The sequence below is a fragment of the Pholcus phalangioides genome, unplaced genomic scaffold (genome assembly GCF_987345545.1).
Source record: "Pholcus phalangioides strain wild (caught in Gottingen) unplaced genomic scaffold, Ppha-v1.0 ptg000008l_1, whole genome shotgun sequence".
NCBI lineage: Eukaryota > Metazoa > Arthropoda > Arachnida > Araneae > Pholcidae > Pholcus > Pholcus phalangioides.
The window spans coordinates 58,131,498-58,150,453 of NW_028301601.1; the positions used below are offsets into that span (position 1 = coordinate 58,131,498).

Genomic DNA, 18,956 nt, shown 5'->3' on the forward strand with positions numbered 1-18,956 from the left:
AAGACTTTTTTTTCTTGTCTCTGGCAGTTGGAACCACTGGAATTTGATGATTTTGTTAGTTTAAAAAGTTTTCTTAAAGTTCCTTTGTATAGGAATTTTGTCTCGATCCTGATTTAACAAATAATGTCATTGTTGGTCACAGAAGAAAACCTACAAAAAAGCATATGAAGGAAAAATCATAACTCCCAAAATGTTTTGATACAAACAATGGATACTGTCTTTGGGGGTACATGTAACCTCTATCATGCTGACGAAGCATCCCGTTATGGTTGGTTATCAAATCTTTACCCTCTCTTGTTCAGTAGAAAAATACATGTGAAAGGTTTGGATAAGCAACAGTTTGTTATTTTTGCAAAACTGTTTTTTGACTGAATAATGTTCCGTATAGCTTCCATTGCCGACTCATTAAGTTAGTTCCTGTAGAAACTCACGTAATTTGTGTCTTGCCATTTTAAAAACAGCTGCAGTCATTGTTCTATAATTGGAACAATAGCCTATGTTGACATCGCAGTTCCCTTCCCAAATGGGAAGAAAGAGTTCTGTTACTCAGGTGGGAAAATTTTTTTTCAGCAATAATTTTAATCGTATCTCCTTTGAAGTTTGAAACAAACTATGTAGACCACATTGTTCGTCAGAACCCTGCATAGTTTGAAGTCAAAAATTGTGGGCCAGGATGACTTGAACAGACATATTTTTCTGCTGAGCAACAATAGTAAAGATTTAGTAACAAATAAATCCAAGTGGGGTCTCCGGTCACATGAAATAGTGATTGCATTTCTGCTCTGAAAACAGCGTCCATTGTTAATACAAATACAACGCCACAACAGGCAAATTGCCCAACGAGGTGGCTGACTTAAGAACATTATGGATCCCCGAGCCCCTACCTACCTACTACTGCTACACCACACATGCACCCCCCCCCCCCCCCGCGGAACCCCCCAACGAATCGGTAAATGCGGGAATGTGTGTGTACGTGTAGTGCAACCTGACGTATAGTTTGTTATTGTGTAATGCTTGTTATGTGTAGTGCTGTCATCTGCCCCCAGTTTTACTAACTATGAGTGAAGTGTTATGGTTGAATGATTTACCGTTGTAGGACTGTTGCTCTCTGTGGCGAGACTTTTTAACGGGGAGATCGGCTCGCATTTGCGCCTTGAAGTTGGGAACCACAGAAAACCAACTTCAGCCGACCACCACTGTGGGGTTCGAACCCGGATCCTCGCATCACGAGTCCGGGTGTAAAAAATAATGTAATGGTCCGTAATGCTAAAAGAATTTCAGGATTTCCCCCTTTCGCCTTTTTTGTAGGTTTCCTTCTGTGATTATATCGGGCAAAGGATTGTCTTTTTTTTATTAATCTGTATAAATAGTTCTGCCTGATTTGTCGAACCAGAGTAAAATGTATTTTGCGTACTAGAATAATTACAGTAAGAGGAACTCTCAAGTTGAGTTTGTATGAGTCGTCCAGTTGCAAAAATTTTTTTTCACCAACCAGATTTTTTTTTACAGAAAGTGAAAAAGAAACTTTTGTAGAGTATTTTTCACGCGGACACTTGTTCAAATGTTAATGTTGTACCATTAAAATTTTAAATTTCAAGCAGTCAGCTCGAAAAACACTTTACAAAAGTTTCTTTCTCGCTTTCTGTAAAACAATCTGATTTGCGCTTAACGAGTTTTGCAACTGGAGGACTCATATACACTGCTGGCCACCCAAATTGCAACACCAAGAAAGACAAGAGATATCGCAACAATATTTATTTTGTAGATAACATGTTGGCCAAGCATCAAATGATTAAATTTATAGACTTCTGTGAAGTGTGGTTCCTGCCAAAATCAGTAGCCAGAGCAGCCGCCATTGTTGGAGATCACCGCTGCCACACGCCTCGGCATTGATTCAAAGAGATTTTGGATGTGGTCTTGGGGTACAGCAGACCAAGCAGCTTCGACGCGTTGCCAAAGTTGATCTGGTGTGGCAGCTGGGGATGTAATCTGGGTCAATCGTTGAGCAACCATGGACCACATGTTTTCTATCGGCGAAAGATCCGGAGAGCGAGCTGGCCAGGGAAGCAATTCAATCTGGCGATTGACGAAGAACCTTTGGACAATGCGTGCCACGTGTGGTCGCCAATTATCCTGTTGAAATATGGCTGTGGGCAAGCCCTGAAGGTAAGGAAGGACAACTGGCTCCAACACCTCGGAGATGTGGCGCTGGCTTTTTAAAGTACCGGCAATGCGTACTAGAGGAGTGCGAGAGTGATATCCAATACCGCCCCATATCATAATACCCGGTGCAGGACCAGTGTGGCGGTGCATAACGCAGCTGTTCAGCATCCTCTCTCCACGGTGTCTCCAGACTCGAATCCGACCATCGTGGTGTTGCAGACAGAAGCGTGACTCGTCAGTAAAGACAATTTCATTCCATTGTGCCGTCCACATCCTTCTTTCATCGCACCATTGGCGGCAGAGACGTCTGTGGTTCTGCGTCAAGGGTAGACGAAGCAATAGACGTCTTGCGGACAGACCACTCTGCTGTAAACGGCGTCGAATGGTACGCGCAGACACTGGATGATGCGGTACAGACTGAATGTGCTGTGCTATGGTTCGTGATGTGGCTGAGCGATCCGTCACTGCCATACGCACAACACGCCTGTCATCACGTGAAGTGGTGCACTGAGGTGGATGCGATCGAACACGTCGGTCCGTCGTACCCTCCTGCATCCAACGATCACATATCCGCATTACAGTTGTTTGGTTTCGTCCAACACGACTACCGATTTCCCTGAAAGATAATCCACAATCTCGGTAGGCCACTATCCTTCCTCTGTCGAACTCGGATACTTGATCAAAAGATGATCGCTGTTTTCTACGAGGCATAATTGATCGTTTTTTTGAAAAAACCACAAGAAAAACACAATTGCCGTACTTCAAATCGTCGAAATCTCCAAGTCTTAAATAGCGCTTTGAAGTGGCGCCACAGGCGCGCGTGATGTGCGTCTGCGCTGAAATTCTAATCATTTGCATATCTCACCTCCGCTAATGCATGTTGTAAATTTCATATTATTTGCATGCTTCCTTCAGGGTGTTGCATTTACGGTGGCCAGCAGTGTATATTCTTTATAAAATCTCAGTCTAAGTTGGAGGAAATAATCATAGAATGATTTAGATTGTGTATAAAGCAGGTGAAAACTCTGTCTGCATATTACAAACAAAAATTTTATAGAATTAAATCAAAAATCACTAAAACTGGAGGCTTGCTTTCAACGGGAGAGATTATTGACTGTGCAAATAATGAATTCGTCTTTACCTCAGTGAGAATGAACTTTCAAGAACTGTAGGTGGATAGTATCTGGAGCTGCTGCACAAAATGACTTCTCGTACAGAAGGGGTTGTTCCAGCTCGTCCTTTGCTAACGACTACTTAATCGTATGTGCACACAAGTTCTGCGTGTAGATGTTGTCAAACCAATGGGTTTTACATGCTCTAGTAGTGCTGCCTTCTAAATTGTATGTTTGGAAGTGAAAATGACAGTCTCTGTTAGTGTTAGGTGAATAAGGTGTTGAATGTTTGCGTTCTTTGGGGAGAGACTTTAGAAAGTTCACTGAGCTTTTAAATTGCCTGATTATTTTTTGCATGCATACACAGATAAAATCTTTGAACTGGGGGAGGGGTTTGATTCAAGGCTGCAATTGGAGAAATTGAGAGGTCATCAAACAAAATATTTTTTAAAAAATAATTATAACGAATGAATTTAAATAACTACGAACAACAAAAAACTATTCAGTTCACGAACACACAAAACGGCATATATGTCTAAGAAAACATTCCAGAATTCTGAGAGATTGCGTTTGTTTTTTCATCAACAGAATTTGGTTGAGGAATTATATTCCATCAGATTAAGATTCCTTCCACCAGATATGGCTCCTGGAACAGAAGCCACCAAATATCCAGCCCATTGATCAGCACTTCGCTTTCAACTTAACAGAACTCTGGAGAAACATTTTTCAAATATGTTTTGCAATGCTATCTAACACCGAACTAACTGACAATATCTGCTGGAAACATTTTATAATTGTACATTGCATAGTTTTTTTTCTTATTTACAAAGCTTGTGACAGCAAGTGTCCCAATTTTGCTTGGAGTATATTTTGTTTCCAGATAGCGTAACAATTAATCGATAATTTATAAATTCGGAAAACTTTTATTCTTTGATTCTAGTAAAGAATAGAATTTCAAGTACATTCCGTGTAAGAAATAACATACATATATCGCAACCTTGCTACAATTTTTTTCTCGTCTTCGTTGGAAATGCTTGTACTTCAGTGTAAAGGGGCCATTCATGTATTACATTAGCATCAATAGGGAGGGATGTTTCGGATTTCCTGACTTTTGATGGGGGGAGGTCCGACTGATGTCCCGTCATCAACCACTTTTTATAGAAATATAAAATATTCTTAATGAGATCTTTAATAAATGAGGAAAACCTTGCGTCTTAGTTTGGCTATCTCTACTCTGACATCCTTCTCCCCTCTCCCACTCCACTAAGTTCTCAAAAGAACCTCCTCCTCTAGTAGGGCTCCCCGTATCCTGTCTCACATATGGAGGGGGGGGGGTTAAACTGTTTTATGTCCAATCCCACTCAGTGCATCACATGCGTTATTCTTGAGTGATTTGCTAGACTCTCGTACATAAGCGAATACATGCTTTTTGAATGAAGGAGCGGATGGTGTAGTTCACCGAGGGCGTGCGTGGTATCTACTTTTGGATAACTTGCCGCCCTATTTATGTTCTTGAAGGGCGATCCCATCTTGATTGGCACAAAAGGCGCTAGGGTTGGTTGCAGTGAATTTTTTAATGCGCAATTTCAAGTACTTAGCCTTCAAACTGTAATGAAATTAACAGATATTGATTATGATAAAGTTATTTTCTTCCGATATTTAAATTATTTTTAAATATTTTTTTCCCATCAAAAATAAATTTTTGATCGACTGGGGGGGGGGGATTAGACGATCGTACTCCCCGCGCACATCTCTGATCCTAATCTGCGTTAGGAGATAAGGGGCAGAGCCAACATCCCCCTAAAGAACACCCCTCTTCTTCAAGGGGGTATCGGCAGCAGGGCCGTCTTAAGCTCATCATGGGCCCTCGGACCAAGGGATTTTTCGGAGGCCCCCGAGTAGACTCATGCGCTAAGACGGCACTGATTCGCAGAGCTGACGGGGGGTCTAGAAAAGGCTAAAAATCAGCGGGCATAATACTGTACTTGAATGCCGCCTAAACTTCTGTCTCCCGATATATAACGACCATCTCTCTCTATAACGATATATTTTTCTTGGTCCGCAAAATATCCTTGTATCGAGGTTTCACTGTATTTTTTTTTTTTAAGTTGAAGCGGCCACAATCATGTGAATGTCCTGAGAGTACATGTCGCTGACATGGTCACAACGAATTGAATCAGCATTTACGTCATTTTCGGTTATTTCTATAAAGATCAAGATTTATGGAATGAAGTCGCTCGTTGTACCATAAACAATCCTACTCAGAAAACATTACTCTCGGAGGATCAGAAATTGATTTTTTTTTTCGGTGGTGAACATCAGGTAAATTTCTATCGTGTAATGTGTGATATTTTATATTCGGATCGAGCGTAATATTCACTTAGAAGTGAATCTAAACTGTGTATATTTATTACTTGGTCCGTTAACTGTATTATAAGACTTTCGGAGAGGAGAAACTTGAGCGAAGAGGCGGTAGGAGGAGAAGCTGTCACGTATAATAAGGAAAATATATATATATATATATATGACTAGGTGTTTCTCTTCTACGTACTTTTCTAGAAAAATAATCAGCGCATTATCGGAATTAGATTGGAAAATTAGGTGAAGTATATCTTTTTTCTCTCTAAATTTTATATTTAATACATATGATGAAAAACTACCGGTTTATTCACCCCACAGTATGGAGTGCAATGGACATGTGAAAATGTTAGACAATTCAATCTCGACTGAAAATACCAGACCGCTCATTCCCGAATGGAAATCAGTCCATTTTCGACCGAAAATACCAGACCGCTCATTCCTGACTGAAAATACCAGACCGCTCATTCCTGAATGGAAATATCAGTCCGTTTTTAACTGAAAATACCAGACCGCTCATTCCTGAATGGAAATATCAGTCCGTTTTTAACTGAAAATACCAGACCGCTCATCTCTAAATGCAATTATCAGTCCATTCTCGACTGAAAATACCAGACCATTCATTCGCAAATGGAAATACCAGACCATTCATTCCCAAATGGAAATATCAGGCCATTCTCGACTGAAAATACCAGACCATTCATTCCCAAATGGAAATATCAGGCCATTCTCGACTGAAAATACCAGACCCTTCATTCCTGACTGAAAATACCATACCGCTCAATCGCAAATTGAAATATCAGACCATTCTTGACCGCAAATACCAGACCCTTCATTCCTGACTGAAAATACCAGACCGCTCATTCCTAAATTGAAATATCAGTCCATTCTCGACTGAAAATACCAGACCATTCATTCCTGAATGGAAATATCAGTCCATTCTTGACTGAAAATACCAGACCGTTCATTCTCGATTGGAAATATCAGTCCATTCTTAATTGAAAATATCAGACCATTCATTTCTGAATGGAAAAATGGAAATACCAGTCCATTCTCGACTGAAAATACCAGACCGTTCATTCCTGAATGAAAATATCAACCCATTCTTGACTGAACATACCAGACCGCTCATTCTCAACTGAAAATATCAGACCATTCTCAACTGAAAATACTAGCGCAGGGGTTCTTATCCTATGGGTTGTGACAAAAACTTGGGTTACAGGGGCTTCTACGATAGGTCGTACAAATCCACTAATAGTCAGAGGCTCTTTAGGTTGTTATGTCACCTCATTGGTTGTGTGTGTGAAATAAATAGTTTTTAAAAACAATATTTAACATTTAATTATAAATATCTTACCCAGGATGTGCAAATTATTTCAATGTAAGTTGTCCCGCAAATTCAGCAGGTTAAAAAAGAATTTTATATACAGTCGAACCCTGTTGTAGTGTTGATCCCGCTTAGCTTCTGGAATTTTTCATTGAACAAATATTCTATATATAGGCATTTCACAAGTTAATTTGCGATTCGATATGATGCCGAACTTGATATAGTGCCAGAAATCTGCAATACAAATGGTGCCGTTATATCGGGATTCGACTGCATATTTTTGTATTTCTCCACTCAACTTTGGAACAACTTAATGACTACCGTAACAAAAAAGGTTTTATTACACTTTTATTGCACAAACAGATAAAATGAAGAATTTTAATTAGAAAACTCGCGTATTTCTTGTCAATAAAAGTAATACATACAATAATGGACCTCTTCTTTACATGTACAACTAATAAACCCTTTCAAAATGGATGCTATATTAACATTATAGGTGATAAAATCCTCTAGTAATTGCAATAAATTATGAGTGCATGACTATAAAATGAAGTAATTTTTTGTATAAATTAGTTTCTTCCATTGCTTTTGCATTCAGTTTGGAAGAGATCTATTTCTTCTTGGTGATTTTTTTTCGAACTCTGAGGGGAACTTCCTAACCCTGACAGCGCATACCTGATGAATTTTGTGGATGTGTCAAAATGTTTTTAAGCACTCCTTCAATTTCCTTAATAATCAAGAATTTTCTCATCTTTTGCATTCGTTTATGAAAGACTAGTTTCTTCTATTGAGAAGAAACAGAGTTGGTTTGTTGCCGCACAGTTTCCTCCAAACAGAAGAAACTGCTTAAATGTGCAAAAGACTGATGCAGTTATTAATTTGCATACATAATTAAATGAGTGAAATTAAATTTACTTAATGTGTTGTACAAAAATGTACATTCGCTATATCTAGAGCATAAATTCTAACTTATATGATAAATTATTGAGAGGGAACTAGTTTCTTCCGGCCAGTTTTTTCCACTTTGGAAGAAAGTGTACAACCTTGCATGTAAGTACTCTTGACTGAAAATATTAGACCACTCTCGATGGACAATATCAGATTATTCAATCTCAACTGAAAATATCAGACCACTCTCGATGGACAATATCAGATTATTCAATCTCAACTGAAAATATCAGACCATTCTCAACCGAAAAAAAAACAGACTTAAAACATGCATTCTCGACTGAAAATGTGCGATGGAAAATATTAAAAACCATTCTTCACTGAAAATATCATACGATCTCAATTGATATTTTTATTTTCGAACAATTTATAGGCGTATATATATATTTATTTAGAGATGAACTAATTCCTGATTATGATGTCACATGCAAAATTCAATTGTTCATGAAAACATCAAATCATTTTCGGCAGAAATAATCCAAATCATCATGACATTTTGAAACTAAATATCATATTCGAATACACGAAGGGGGGGGGGGGTGTGTTGCAAGATCTGCCCCCCCCAAAAAAAAAGCAAAAAGTTATTTAAAAAATATTTTTCTTGAAAAATCATTCTTTTTGTATGATCTTTTGCTTCAGTTTTGTTAATTTAAATGCTTTTTGAAGGTAAACTCAAAATTTCTAGGGAGAGAATTTCTTACTGCCCCCCCCCCACACTTTTCTTGCAGAGTTTGGATCCTGCGTACGCCCCTGGATACATATCGTGATATGTATTGATAGAAACAGTTGACCTTGTGGTCAACTGAAAGCTCGGGGTAAAGAAGCAAGAATAATAGAAAATCACATGGACCTAAAGAAAAATAGAAATTTTGTTCCTGTGACTTTTTTGGCAATTGCCAATCGTGACAACTGATTTACAACCTCCCGTGTGGATCCCGTATTTTTATTTCCGATTTCTATCGGATCATCTTTCGAGCACTGCACCTTTGTGCACTCCCTAGATACAGCAGGAGGTAGCTTAGGGGCCGTTCAGGTATTACGTAAGCTAATTTTTAGCCATTTTTGACCCCCCCCCCCCTTGTCAGCATAATTTCGTCTTCAGCTCTGCCCCTCTGAATCCTAACTCATATTTTAATAAATGGTGGTTGATGACGTAAGCAATATCCAAACCCACATCAAACGTCAGCAAATCGGAAACCCCCCTCCCCCCATCGATTATGACGTAATACTTGAACGGCCCCTTATCGGAATCACGAATAATGTTATCATTCGCGTATTGTTATCACTAGAGCTTGGAAGTTCGGGCGAAATGCCATAAATGTGTTTTGCCTATATTCAAACTTTGTAAAAATGAGTTTTTTGAATTTTTCTTGTAAATTTCTATTTCGATATTGTTTTGTTTTTTCGTGAATTTTTTAGGACCATATTCTATAGAACTTATATAGTTTTCGGCATTAAAACGTCAAAAGAATTTTTTTCAAAATTTTCAACTCTGCATTTTAAGAGGCTCGATCGGTTTCTCTCTACAGGGTGGTGATTCAGAAAAGATCAGGGAAAACTTTAAGAGGTGATTGCATTCTTTGAAACAATTGTCATCAAAGAATGCATGGTCTAACATGAAACACGCTAAAATCCTGTTGAAATTTATCGGGAGAAAAAGAGCACCATGCATGCCAATGTAACTTAGAGAAGAATAAACCGTATGCAAACCTGCGTCACAGTGAATAGAATGCACAGACGCCGGCGCTGTGAAGTTATTCCAGCGTGCAACCGTTCTAACAGTTGTAACGTACGGGATAATGGCGCACTTTAGTAATACTAAAAACAAACAGACACGTATTTCATTTACGGAAGCTGCAAACGAAAGTACCACTGAGGCAGCACGAATGTATGGGGAGCGGTTTCCCAGCGTATATGCATCGTGCTGCTGATGCAAGCGCGCAAATGTTTTCGGATTGGGTAACCGCCTGTTTGAAAATGCTCACCATACATTCGTGCTGCCTCTGTGGTAGTTCCGTTTGCAGCTTCGTAAATGAAATAAATGTCTTCTTTTTTAGTATTACTAAAGTGTGCCATTATCCCGTACGTTACAGTTGCACGCTGGAATAACTTCACAGGGCTCGCGTCTGCGCCTTTTATTCACTGTGACGCAGATTTGCATACGGTTTCTTCTTCTCCAGATATATAACAGGAATGTCGTTATAATTTTTGCGGAGCGGCCGTTTTGAAACGCGCTAACGTGTTTGCGTTTCATGTTAGACCATGCATTTTTTGATGACATTGTTTGCATTGGTGTGTACTATCACCTCTTAAAGTTTCCCCCATCTTTTCTGAGTCGCCCTATAGATGGAAGGGTTTGAATTTTAAACGTTTTCCCTCAAGTCGATTGCTCTAGTCTGATTTTCTTCATTGTAGGTGATGGGGGGGGGGGGGGATATTTTAAGACTTCTCAAACATGTTATTTAAGTGACCAGTAATCATGTAAAAAAATTGTGTGATTTGGTAAAGAAATCGCGAGCTATCAAGAAATGTGTTGATTCACTTGCCAGAAATAATATTTATACTTTCTGTTGACTTAGAACATTAATTTCGGAATTAATGAATATTCTAGAAATATGTTTACCTTTTGTTTTTTTGAGTTATTACTTTGATAAAATTTATTACAGTTGAACTAAGTTATAGACAAATTTTATGCAGTCAAATATCGGGTAATATAATTTTTAGTTTTTATTTTAATCAGTTTAAATTTCGATTTCGAAGGCCGGTGTTTTGCTATAAAAGTTTTATAAAATAACTTTTATAGTGTAATCCCGGCCTTAGAATACACCGTTCTAATTTTACACAAATTTTGGTCATATTTTTCAATTTTTTTTAATCTGAGAAATAAATTTCTTGATAATTTACAGAGTAATTCATTATTTGATATTGTGTGTCCACAATATATATATAGTTGTGTCCACTTATAAAATAATCGGATACAGTGAAATATCAGTTAATACGATGTTTCTTCTGCTTTCATGAGTCTGAAACATTCATATAATTCATTATTGAAACAGAATATTCAGTGAAGGCAGTCAGTTTTTAGCCAGCTTCGAACCCTTAATATCGTGTTATTTCTCCTTTTCTCTATTAATTTTAAATGTCTTTTTTTAGTGCCTTTTTGCCTTGCCTATTTTAAGAATTTTTAGTGCCTAAACTTCTGGGCTGTAGTTATAATTTTCTCCACGTACGGAACGGACTATTACATTGGGAAAAAAAATTCGTAAAAATTTATCAGGGCTTAGGTTTATGTTATCAATTTTTTTTCGTCGAAAGTTTTTCTTTTTTGCATATTTCGAAGCTAAAGGTGATCCAGGCTCGTTCCCCCCCCCCCATTAGTTATCTTTTTTTAATCTGCAAGACTATGTAGGTGGTCAGGAGACTCCTTTATTGGCAAAAGTTTCCGTACTCTAGTTTAGTGTCTTGATCGGGCAGCAATAGCCGCTACGAACCATGTGCGTGTAGCGCATCTTTTGCAATTTCTTTCCTGTGACTGACCACAGTCACAGTTCCTCGGATGGAAGTATCTCACAAGGAAATCTATATAACGTACCATACATTATGGAAAGTATCGTAACACGTAATACACATTAGACAGTTTCAGTCTAACTCCTCACTATTTCTGAATTTTTAAAAAAAAAAGGATTTTAGCTTAGGGAAGGAGGGGGATTCCTGTTACAGAATTATTTTAAAAGGGGAAAAAAGCATGATTTAACTTTTTTTAAACCTGTTATATGGGAAAGAAGAACGGTGGTCCTGTTTCCATGAACCTGAACGGGACATGATGGTCCTGAACGGGACATGTGGTCGTAATACAGTCGAATCCCGTTATAGCGAAAATCTCGTTTTAACGAACACTTTTTTAATTCTCCAAATAAATTTACATAGGGACAGTGCTAGGTAACCTGGAATTCCTTTATAACGAAATTTCGTTTTTACGAAGTGATTCGTCCGGTCTCTTAGCGTTCGTTATAACGGGATTCGACTGTACTTACAACCGGGATTTTTTCAGATATAGTTATCAATCCGTTATTTTTATCAGAAACCTCGAGCCCCAATGTGATTACATTAAACGGCGTACAGTATATAACGAATCCTTCGTGTACCCCGAAATATTCATGGTATGGTCAAATAAAATAGCCCGATTCCATTATCGGGCATAGTGACGACACAGCATCTAGCTTGAACAGTATATCACCATAGACATGGAGAGTGGAATAGAGGCGGCAACGGCCACTCGAGGCGCCGCCTCTTTTTTCGCGGCACGTGAAGCCGATTGCTTACCGTGTCTGTGTCGAGAAAAGAAAAAAAACAAGACCAAACACATTTCACTTAGTTCGTTGACGTTGCCGCTGTTCGGAGCGGCGAGTTTCCTATTTAAAAAAACGTCTAACGAAAAAAATAACACCTCCATAATATTGTTTTTGTGACATTGTTTATATTGTTCTGTTTTTTATGTGGGACTTGTTTCATAACCATTCATAGCGTTAATAACAACAAAACTATTTTAGTTTTAAAATAAGTATAATAACAATTGCTATTTTGTGTCACTGATGTCTAGTTCCGGGGCACATCAGGCACATCCCGCTGTCCCTAGGATGAGGGACCAAGCGTACCGAATATGCCGCGATTACCTGAGCGGTTCCTGGAAAAGCATATCAAGTTCCGACATGGTGTTCCGGTCCATCAGGTGAAGTAGAATTTTCTTATTTTAGTTTTCTTCGATATTTTTAAATAATTTACTGGACACAAAGTGATGGATTTTCGCGTGTTCGTAAGTTTTAACAGCTGTGTTTGTAAGCAGTAACATGATTTGAAATTTAATTCAATACTTAGCGTAAACTGATTTCGCGTACAATTAAAAATGCTCGTATTTCAAGACTTCCTATGTTATATAATCAGGTCGCTGACTTAGACTTGTAAGGCTGAAATGCCCTATTTCAGGAGACCTCCTTAACAGAATCGCGGGCCCTCGAGAAAAGTAAGGTTCTGGTGAGACTTTCAGCTAGTGGCAAGCCCCAGTCTAGTAATTCGAAAACCGGGAAAACTTGCAAAATGCTAGGCATTCATATCAGCTCAAATTAATTGTTTTACTTCAAAACATTGTTTAAAAAAAGTTATAACATTATGGAGTTCTACGGCGGGGAGGTTAGAAAAATTATTTAATGAATTTAAGATAGAGATAGATAGATAGATTGTAAATAATGTCAAGATTTAATTTGTATCGACTTTGAAAGTATTACAAAGTTAAAACAATGCTTCATTTCCAACATATCAAGATTTATCCAATGAAATATTTGGTTCAGTCAAATCTATGCTATGAAAGCCTTTTTTGATTCCCACTGCAGCGAGTAACAAAAATACTACTGTGAATTCAGTTAATTTAATATGTAAATTGAGACTTTTATTGGAGTTCTTGTTTTCGTGAAACTTTTTTCAATTTTTAAGCAACTGTGTCATTCAATGTTCGAGTTACTAACCTTCGAGAAGTACTTAAAAATAAATAAGTACTTAAAACGCAAAATAATTAACCTATCCACGTACAGTGACAACAAATTTGGTCGATCCGTATATGAAGTATCGATAATTCTCAAAAAACTAATTCCTCGTTTCGCATGGTAGAAATAGGAAGGGAAAAAATAAATGACAGTAAATTTCCCTTTCGCCCTCGCGGTCTCTTTCAAACCCTCCCCTATATATATATATATATATATATATTCTCTTTCTCTATAATCTATAACAGCGATTCCTAACCGGAGGTGCGGGAGAGCATTTTTTGGGGGTGCGAGATGGAAAAAAAATACGTGTTGACCGATTATTCAAGAAAATTAAAATGATGAAAATTGAATTTTTCAATTACCAAAAAAAAAATATGAATCGTACCAGCATTTTGACGCCTCATCGTCTGACTTCTTCCCGCAGAAATGTGTCATACAAATTTTGCGTTTGTGAAATTTTTTTAGTATTTGTTTTCCATTTTGGTCGAGAAAGAATACCGTTATTTACTTAAACTATTTCGTGGTTTGTTTACATTGATACCTCACGTTATTAGCATGTTGCGCTTAGATTTGATACTGTCGTGAACACACATGACTCGGGAAAAACGTCAAAAAATTCAGTCAAGTATCAAAGAAACATTAATTTATAGTTTGCGCTGCTGGAATCAATGAGTGAAGAACTATTCAATGTATCTTTTTTTTCAAATCTGAAAAAAATAGTGTTAAAAATAGTAAATGTTTTTTTAGTTCTGGATAATTAATGTAATCATTTACACAAAAAAAAATTCCTGAATTTTCTAACAGATAAAAAACGTATTATCCAGAGGGAGGGGTGCGAGAAGGAAAAAGTGGAACCTATGTAGGGGAAAAATCACTAATTATGGGAGTATAGAAGGATTGGGGGGGGGGGGGACTTCCGTTCAGATGGTTACAATGAAGCTTCTCGATGAAAAGAGGTAAAACAAAAAGAGGGAGAGCTGGAATGAATTTCTTCCATCTGCATCAGGACGAGTATGAAGGTGATATTTTAATTTTTTTTTACAAGAAATGTTTGAATTCTTTTTTATATTTTTGATCGTCTTGTAGGGGTGGGGACTATGCCCTTCACCAAGGCCCCCACATCCTGAAGCAGGGCCCCTAGGCTGTGATCTTTTGTGGGCCCCCTGACCAGACTTTCACGGGGGGCCCATTTATGATGAATTTATAGTGTGAAAAAAAGCAAAAAAATTGTAAAAATCGTCCCGGTCCCCAGGGCTGGAACCTTGTCAGCCCACCCCTTGTGGGGGCCATGCTCTTCACCTGCTTACTCCTCTGGTAAACTGTGGAAATCTCTAAATCAGTGACTCGGGGGTACGGCAAGGCATATTTATGGATGCGAAATGAAAAAAAAAATTATATCCTAATAATGTTGACTGATTTTTCAGGAAAATCGAAATGATGAGAAGAATTTTTCTATTTAAAAATTATGAATCGTACCGATACTTCGGTACCTCATTTTTTTTATCTTTCGCTGACAGAAAAGCGTCATGAAAAACTTGTGTTGCAAGTTTGTTTGTTTGTTTTTTTTTTCTGTTGGTTAGCGATCATACTTGTTTTCCATTTCGATTGGGGAAAAATACCATAAAAAATATCTCAAATATTTTGTGGTTTGTTTACATTCGTATCTCCTTGGTATTAGTATGCTGCGTTTGGATTTGATTCTGTCCTGATCATGCCTCAGGAAAAACGTCACAATTTAATCAAGTGGTGCCAAATAACATATGTATATTATTGTTCGGCTGGAATTAATAAGTGAAGAACAAATGCACTGAATATTTTCCCTTCAAATTTCGTAAAATCTTATAAGGCATTTTTTACTCTAGTTATGAGTAAGTTTTCAGAACAATAAGCCAAAATTACCTATCTATCAACCATAGCCAAAAGAAAATTAATAATGCGTAAAAGAACTTGTAGAAATTAATTAGTGGATAATTAAAGTAATTAAGGAAACAATTTTCTTACAAATAGGAAACATTATCCAAGGGGTGCGGGTGGGTAAATTGTATTGCATCCGGGTGTTTAAGGATAAAGAAGGTTGAGAATCACTGCTAAATATTTTTTATACTGCCTTGTAGAGAGACTCTGGATTTATACATTCCAGAATAAATTTATTCAACCAGATTTAACATTCAATAAAAAACTATACAGTTTGTCTATAACTAGAGACTTGGTTAGTTGATGCTCCGATAATCCAAGTTAGCTTGTGAATTAGTCTGAAATTCAGTTTTTAGCCCGGGAAGTTCGAAGATCTCGTATTATACGAGCTGTAAATGCCAGTCAGCTATAAAACAGTGATGAAAGTTGTCAATTAAAAAAAAGATATTTCAATCTTCATTTAGGATTAACGTGATGATGGCGGGGGGGGGGGGGGGCGAGAAAACACTGTGTACTTGCGTTCACATTAGAATATCATACCCTATAACTGTGGTGTTACTCAAGAAAACAGGGGTAGCAGTTGAGAGATTGGTAATTAGCTGTTAAAGAGGGGTGGGATAGCTCTTAATATGAAAACGTCAGTGGTGCCCTAATTGAAAGAAAATAGTTTCCTTCCTTTCCCTCCGTTTATTAACTCATTCTGATCACGTTTCCCTATGGAAAGAAAGCTAAGCCACGTGAAGATGACACGACGTCCTGCGTGTGTGTAACCTGGACGAAATACAGTCGAAAATGACACCGAATTAGGACACGAATGTTAGTCAGTGTTCCTCCTTGTCTACCGAATTTTCCATCACCAGATTTTGTGATGTGATTTCCTCCCCATTTTGGGGATTTCTTTATCGGATCTTTTTTTTCTATGCGGTGATACAGGAAAATGTAAGTGCGGAAAGAGGCATTGTGAGATTTTTATGTTTCACCTACCAGTGGTTCCAGCGTCCTGGAAAAAATACAGTCGACGCTGCTTTTTACGAATGTGAAAAAATGGTTTGTAAAATCGGAAATTCGTAAATGGGAAAGATGTTCAAAGGAATAAAAGGAATAGATGTATTGAGAAATTAAATTTTCTTTATGTTAAATGTGCCGAAACGAGAATTTGGAAAGGAAAGCGATTTGTCTCCTCTGGGAATCGAATTTGGGTCCCCTTTGCATACCGGGCAGTACTAGCGCACTTGCTCGGTATGCAAGGCGATCCGGGTTCGATTTCCGGAGGAGACGAATCACTTTTCTTTCTAAATATTCGTTTCGGCATAACATCTAGAAAATCCAATTTATTAGTATATTTCGGGCCGAAAAAAAAAACCAATCTCTTAATAGATGTATTGTTTGGGACCAGAAGATTAGTTCCTAAAAACGTGCAGGGTAATTTAATTGTTCCGATTTCGTGAATTAGACGTTCGTAAAATCGAGCGTCGACGGGGAAAGTAAAGCCGGGTTTTCCTAGGAGTAGAATTTCTGCTCCGTGTGCAGCGTGAAAACGCTGATTGGTTAAAAACTTGAAATTCAGGTTTTTTTTTACCAGAGTTTTCACGCTGCACGCGCTGTAAAAACCTACTTCTAGGAAAACCTGGCTTGAGAGAAATGATCAAGCAGATTTTGCTGGGAACTCTGCCCACAGTATATTATAGGGTTAGGTTCCCCTAAAAATGACAACTACGAAATATCTCGTTTATTATTTTTTTTTTTGCTTCTAAGAATCAGCAATTGATTGTATTGATTCTGCAACCGCAACATTTACGCAACAGTAGTCGGATATTGCACATTATGTTTCGTAAACCCCTGTCGCATTATTGGGTTTTTCGGAACCCTGAAGACGCATTTGCAATCAGTTGTTATGATCTCGTGTACTTTTTTTGTTTGAATGCAGATTTCTACCCTATTGTTTTTACGAGAGACTCAAAAAAATCCAACTTTCATTCGACCAGTTCTTTTATATACAGGGTAGTCCAGAAGTCTGTACCTCTTTTGAAATCACATCCTCAATTCCCTTTTATAACACCCATGTTCCCCACAGCAGAAACTACCGAAATCAGTGCTGCTGAAGAACAATCTGGAAGAATTTTGAGAAAAATATAGAAAACACTATGATGGTGATTTTTACCGCAGAACATTTCCAGTCAGCAGAGGGCTTGCTTCAGAACAATTCAAAACATTTTGCTTTGAGGTCCATGTTACAAATAACATGGCAAGAAATGCTACATTCTCCGCGTCACTGGGGGGTGTGAATGTTTTTTTTTTTTTGATAAGTTTGCGGAAATTTTTTAGTAAGTAAAGAAAAACTTTGAAACCTTTCTCTTTCGAATGCTTTAATCCGTTTGTCTCTTTAACAGCATTTTTTAAATATATATATTTTTCAAAACAGGCCAAGACTTCTGGACCACTCTGTATTATTAGTTCGATCTTAAATTACATCTCAATATCTAAACTTCGAATATCCCAAATTTCTTTGATGAGGGTACAAACATAGGGCACGCTGGTTTCCGATTATGCAAGTCGGTGCCGTTACGGATTGGTTGAAAAACTTGAAATACAGGTTTTTAACCAATCAGCAACGGTGCCGACTTGAAGTAATGGAAAACAGCTTGCATTATATGTTCGTATCCTTTAACTTGGAACCGAATCTGTTCAACCATTCGCTGGGTTAATGAAACTTTCTTTCTATATGCGAACTTGATTCTCTCTCTTTATGGTTTGTAGAACACAGGGTCGAGTGCATCATCCAGTGATCTTTCTTAGAGGATAGTAGGTCGTCAGAGATGTGCTGTAGAAATTTCTAGAATTTTTCTTTCCATGGTTCTCAATCGAAATGATTCAATTTAGGTTCTGTTTGTCCAAAATACAGTGTCTAGGAAAAGAAGAAAAGATTGTTCTGCGTTTTTTTTTTCTCTGTTATAAATTGCTTCCTCTAGTTATTTTTGGATTCGAGGGGAAGTTTTGAGGGTAGCTTTGGGTCGACTTCCATTTGTGGTGTATGGTATCTTCCAGATAGTTTTTAAAGCGAGCGTCTCTTTAGGGAGGGGTAGCAGAGCGAGCTTCTTTTTTTTGGAAGTCTATGCGCCAATGAAAATGATCTAAGCAATATCTTTGTTAAATCCATAATTGCGAACAATTATTTTTAATATATGCTGTTTACGAGCAAATTTATCTGATATAGAAGCAGGGCCGGATATAGGTTTCATTAGAGCCTAGGCTATTGAAGGTTATAGAGCCCGTTATATGTCCAACTCCAGCTGTCAATGACAAAGTTTCGGCTTTTATTTGTGTGTTGAATATATGATCATTTATGGTATTTTTTCCCTCTTGGACCTCTTCCAGGAGCGGGGCACTTTCTACTTATGAAATTGAATTTAGTCAAAACTAAATTTATAATGACCAAAAATTGTATAAATCGATCTGTACAGTTAACTCTGGACAAGACACGTATCCGGAAGTGTGTGTGTGTGTGGGGGGGGGGGGGTTATCATCCTTCCCAAGAGCCGGATTATATGGGAAAAATAGGTCTGCGTAAAATATGTGGTGATCTAACGAACATACACA

At 37.8% G+C, this 18,956-nt stretch overlaps 1 protein-coding gene across 3 annotated transcripts in view; it reads left to right on the forward strand.

Annotated features, from left to right (window-relative positions):
* Positions 1-5,562: 5,562 nt before the first annotated feature.
* The window catches only part of LOC149084633 (choline kinase alpha-like), a 57,968-nt gene continuing 44,574 nt past the window's right edge, over positions 5,563-18,956 (forward strand). Inside the window, exons 1-2 of one of the 3 annotated variants that reach the window (XM_089235025.1) lie at positions 5,563-5,876; positions 12,509-12,637. In XM_089235025.1, the coding sequence (XP_089091151.1) occupies positions 5,800-5,876; positions 12,509-12,637 (206 nt within the window). In that variant the 5' untranslated portion in view covers positions 5,563-5,799. Of the gene's footprint in view, positions 5,877-12,403; positions 12,638-18,956 lie in introns of those variants that run through there. The other 2 variants (XM_089235026.1, XM_089235024.1) reach the window with 2 other exon arrangements.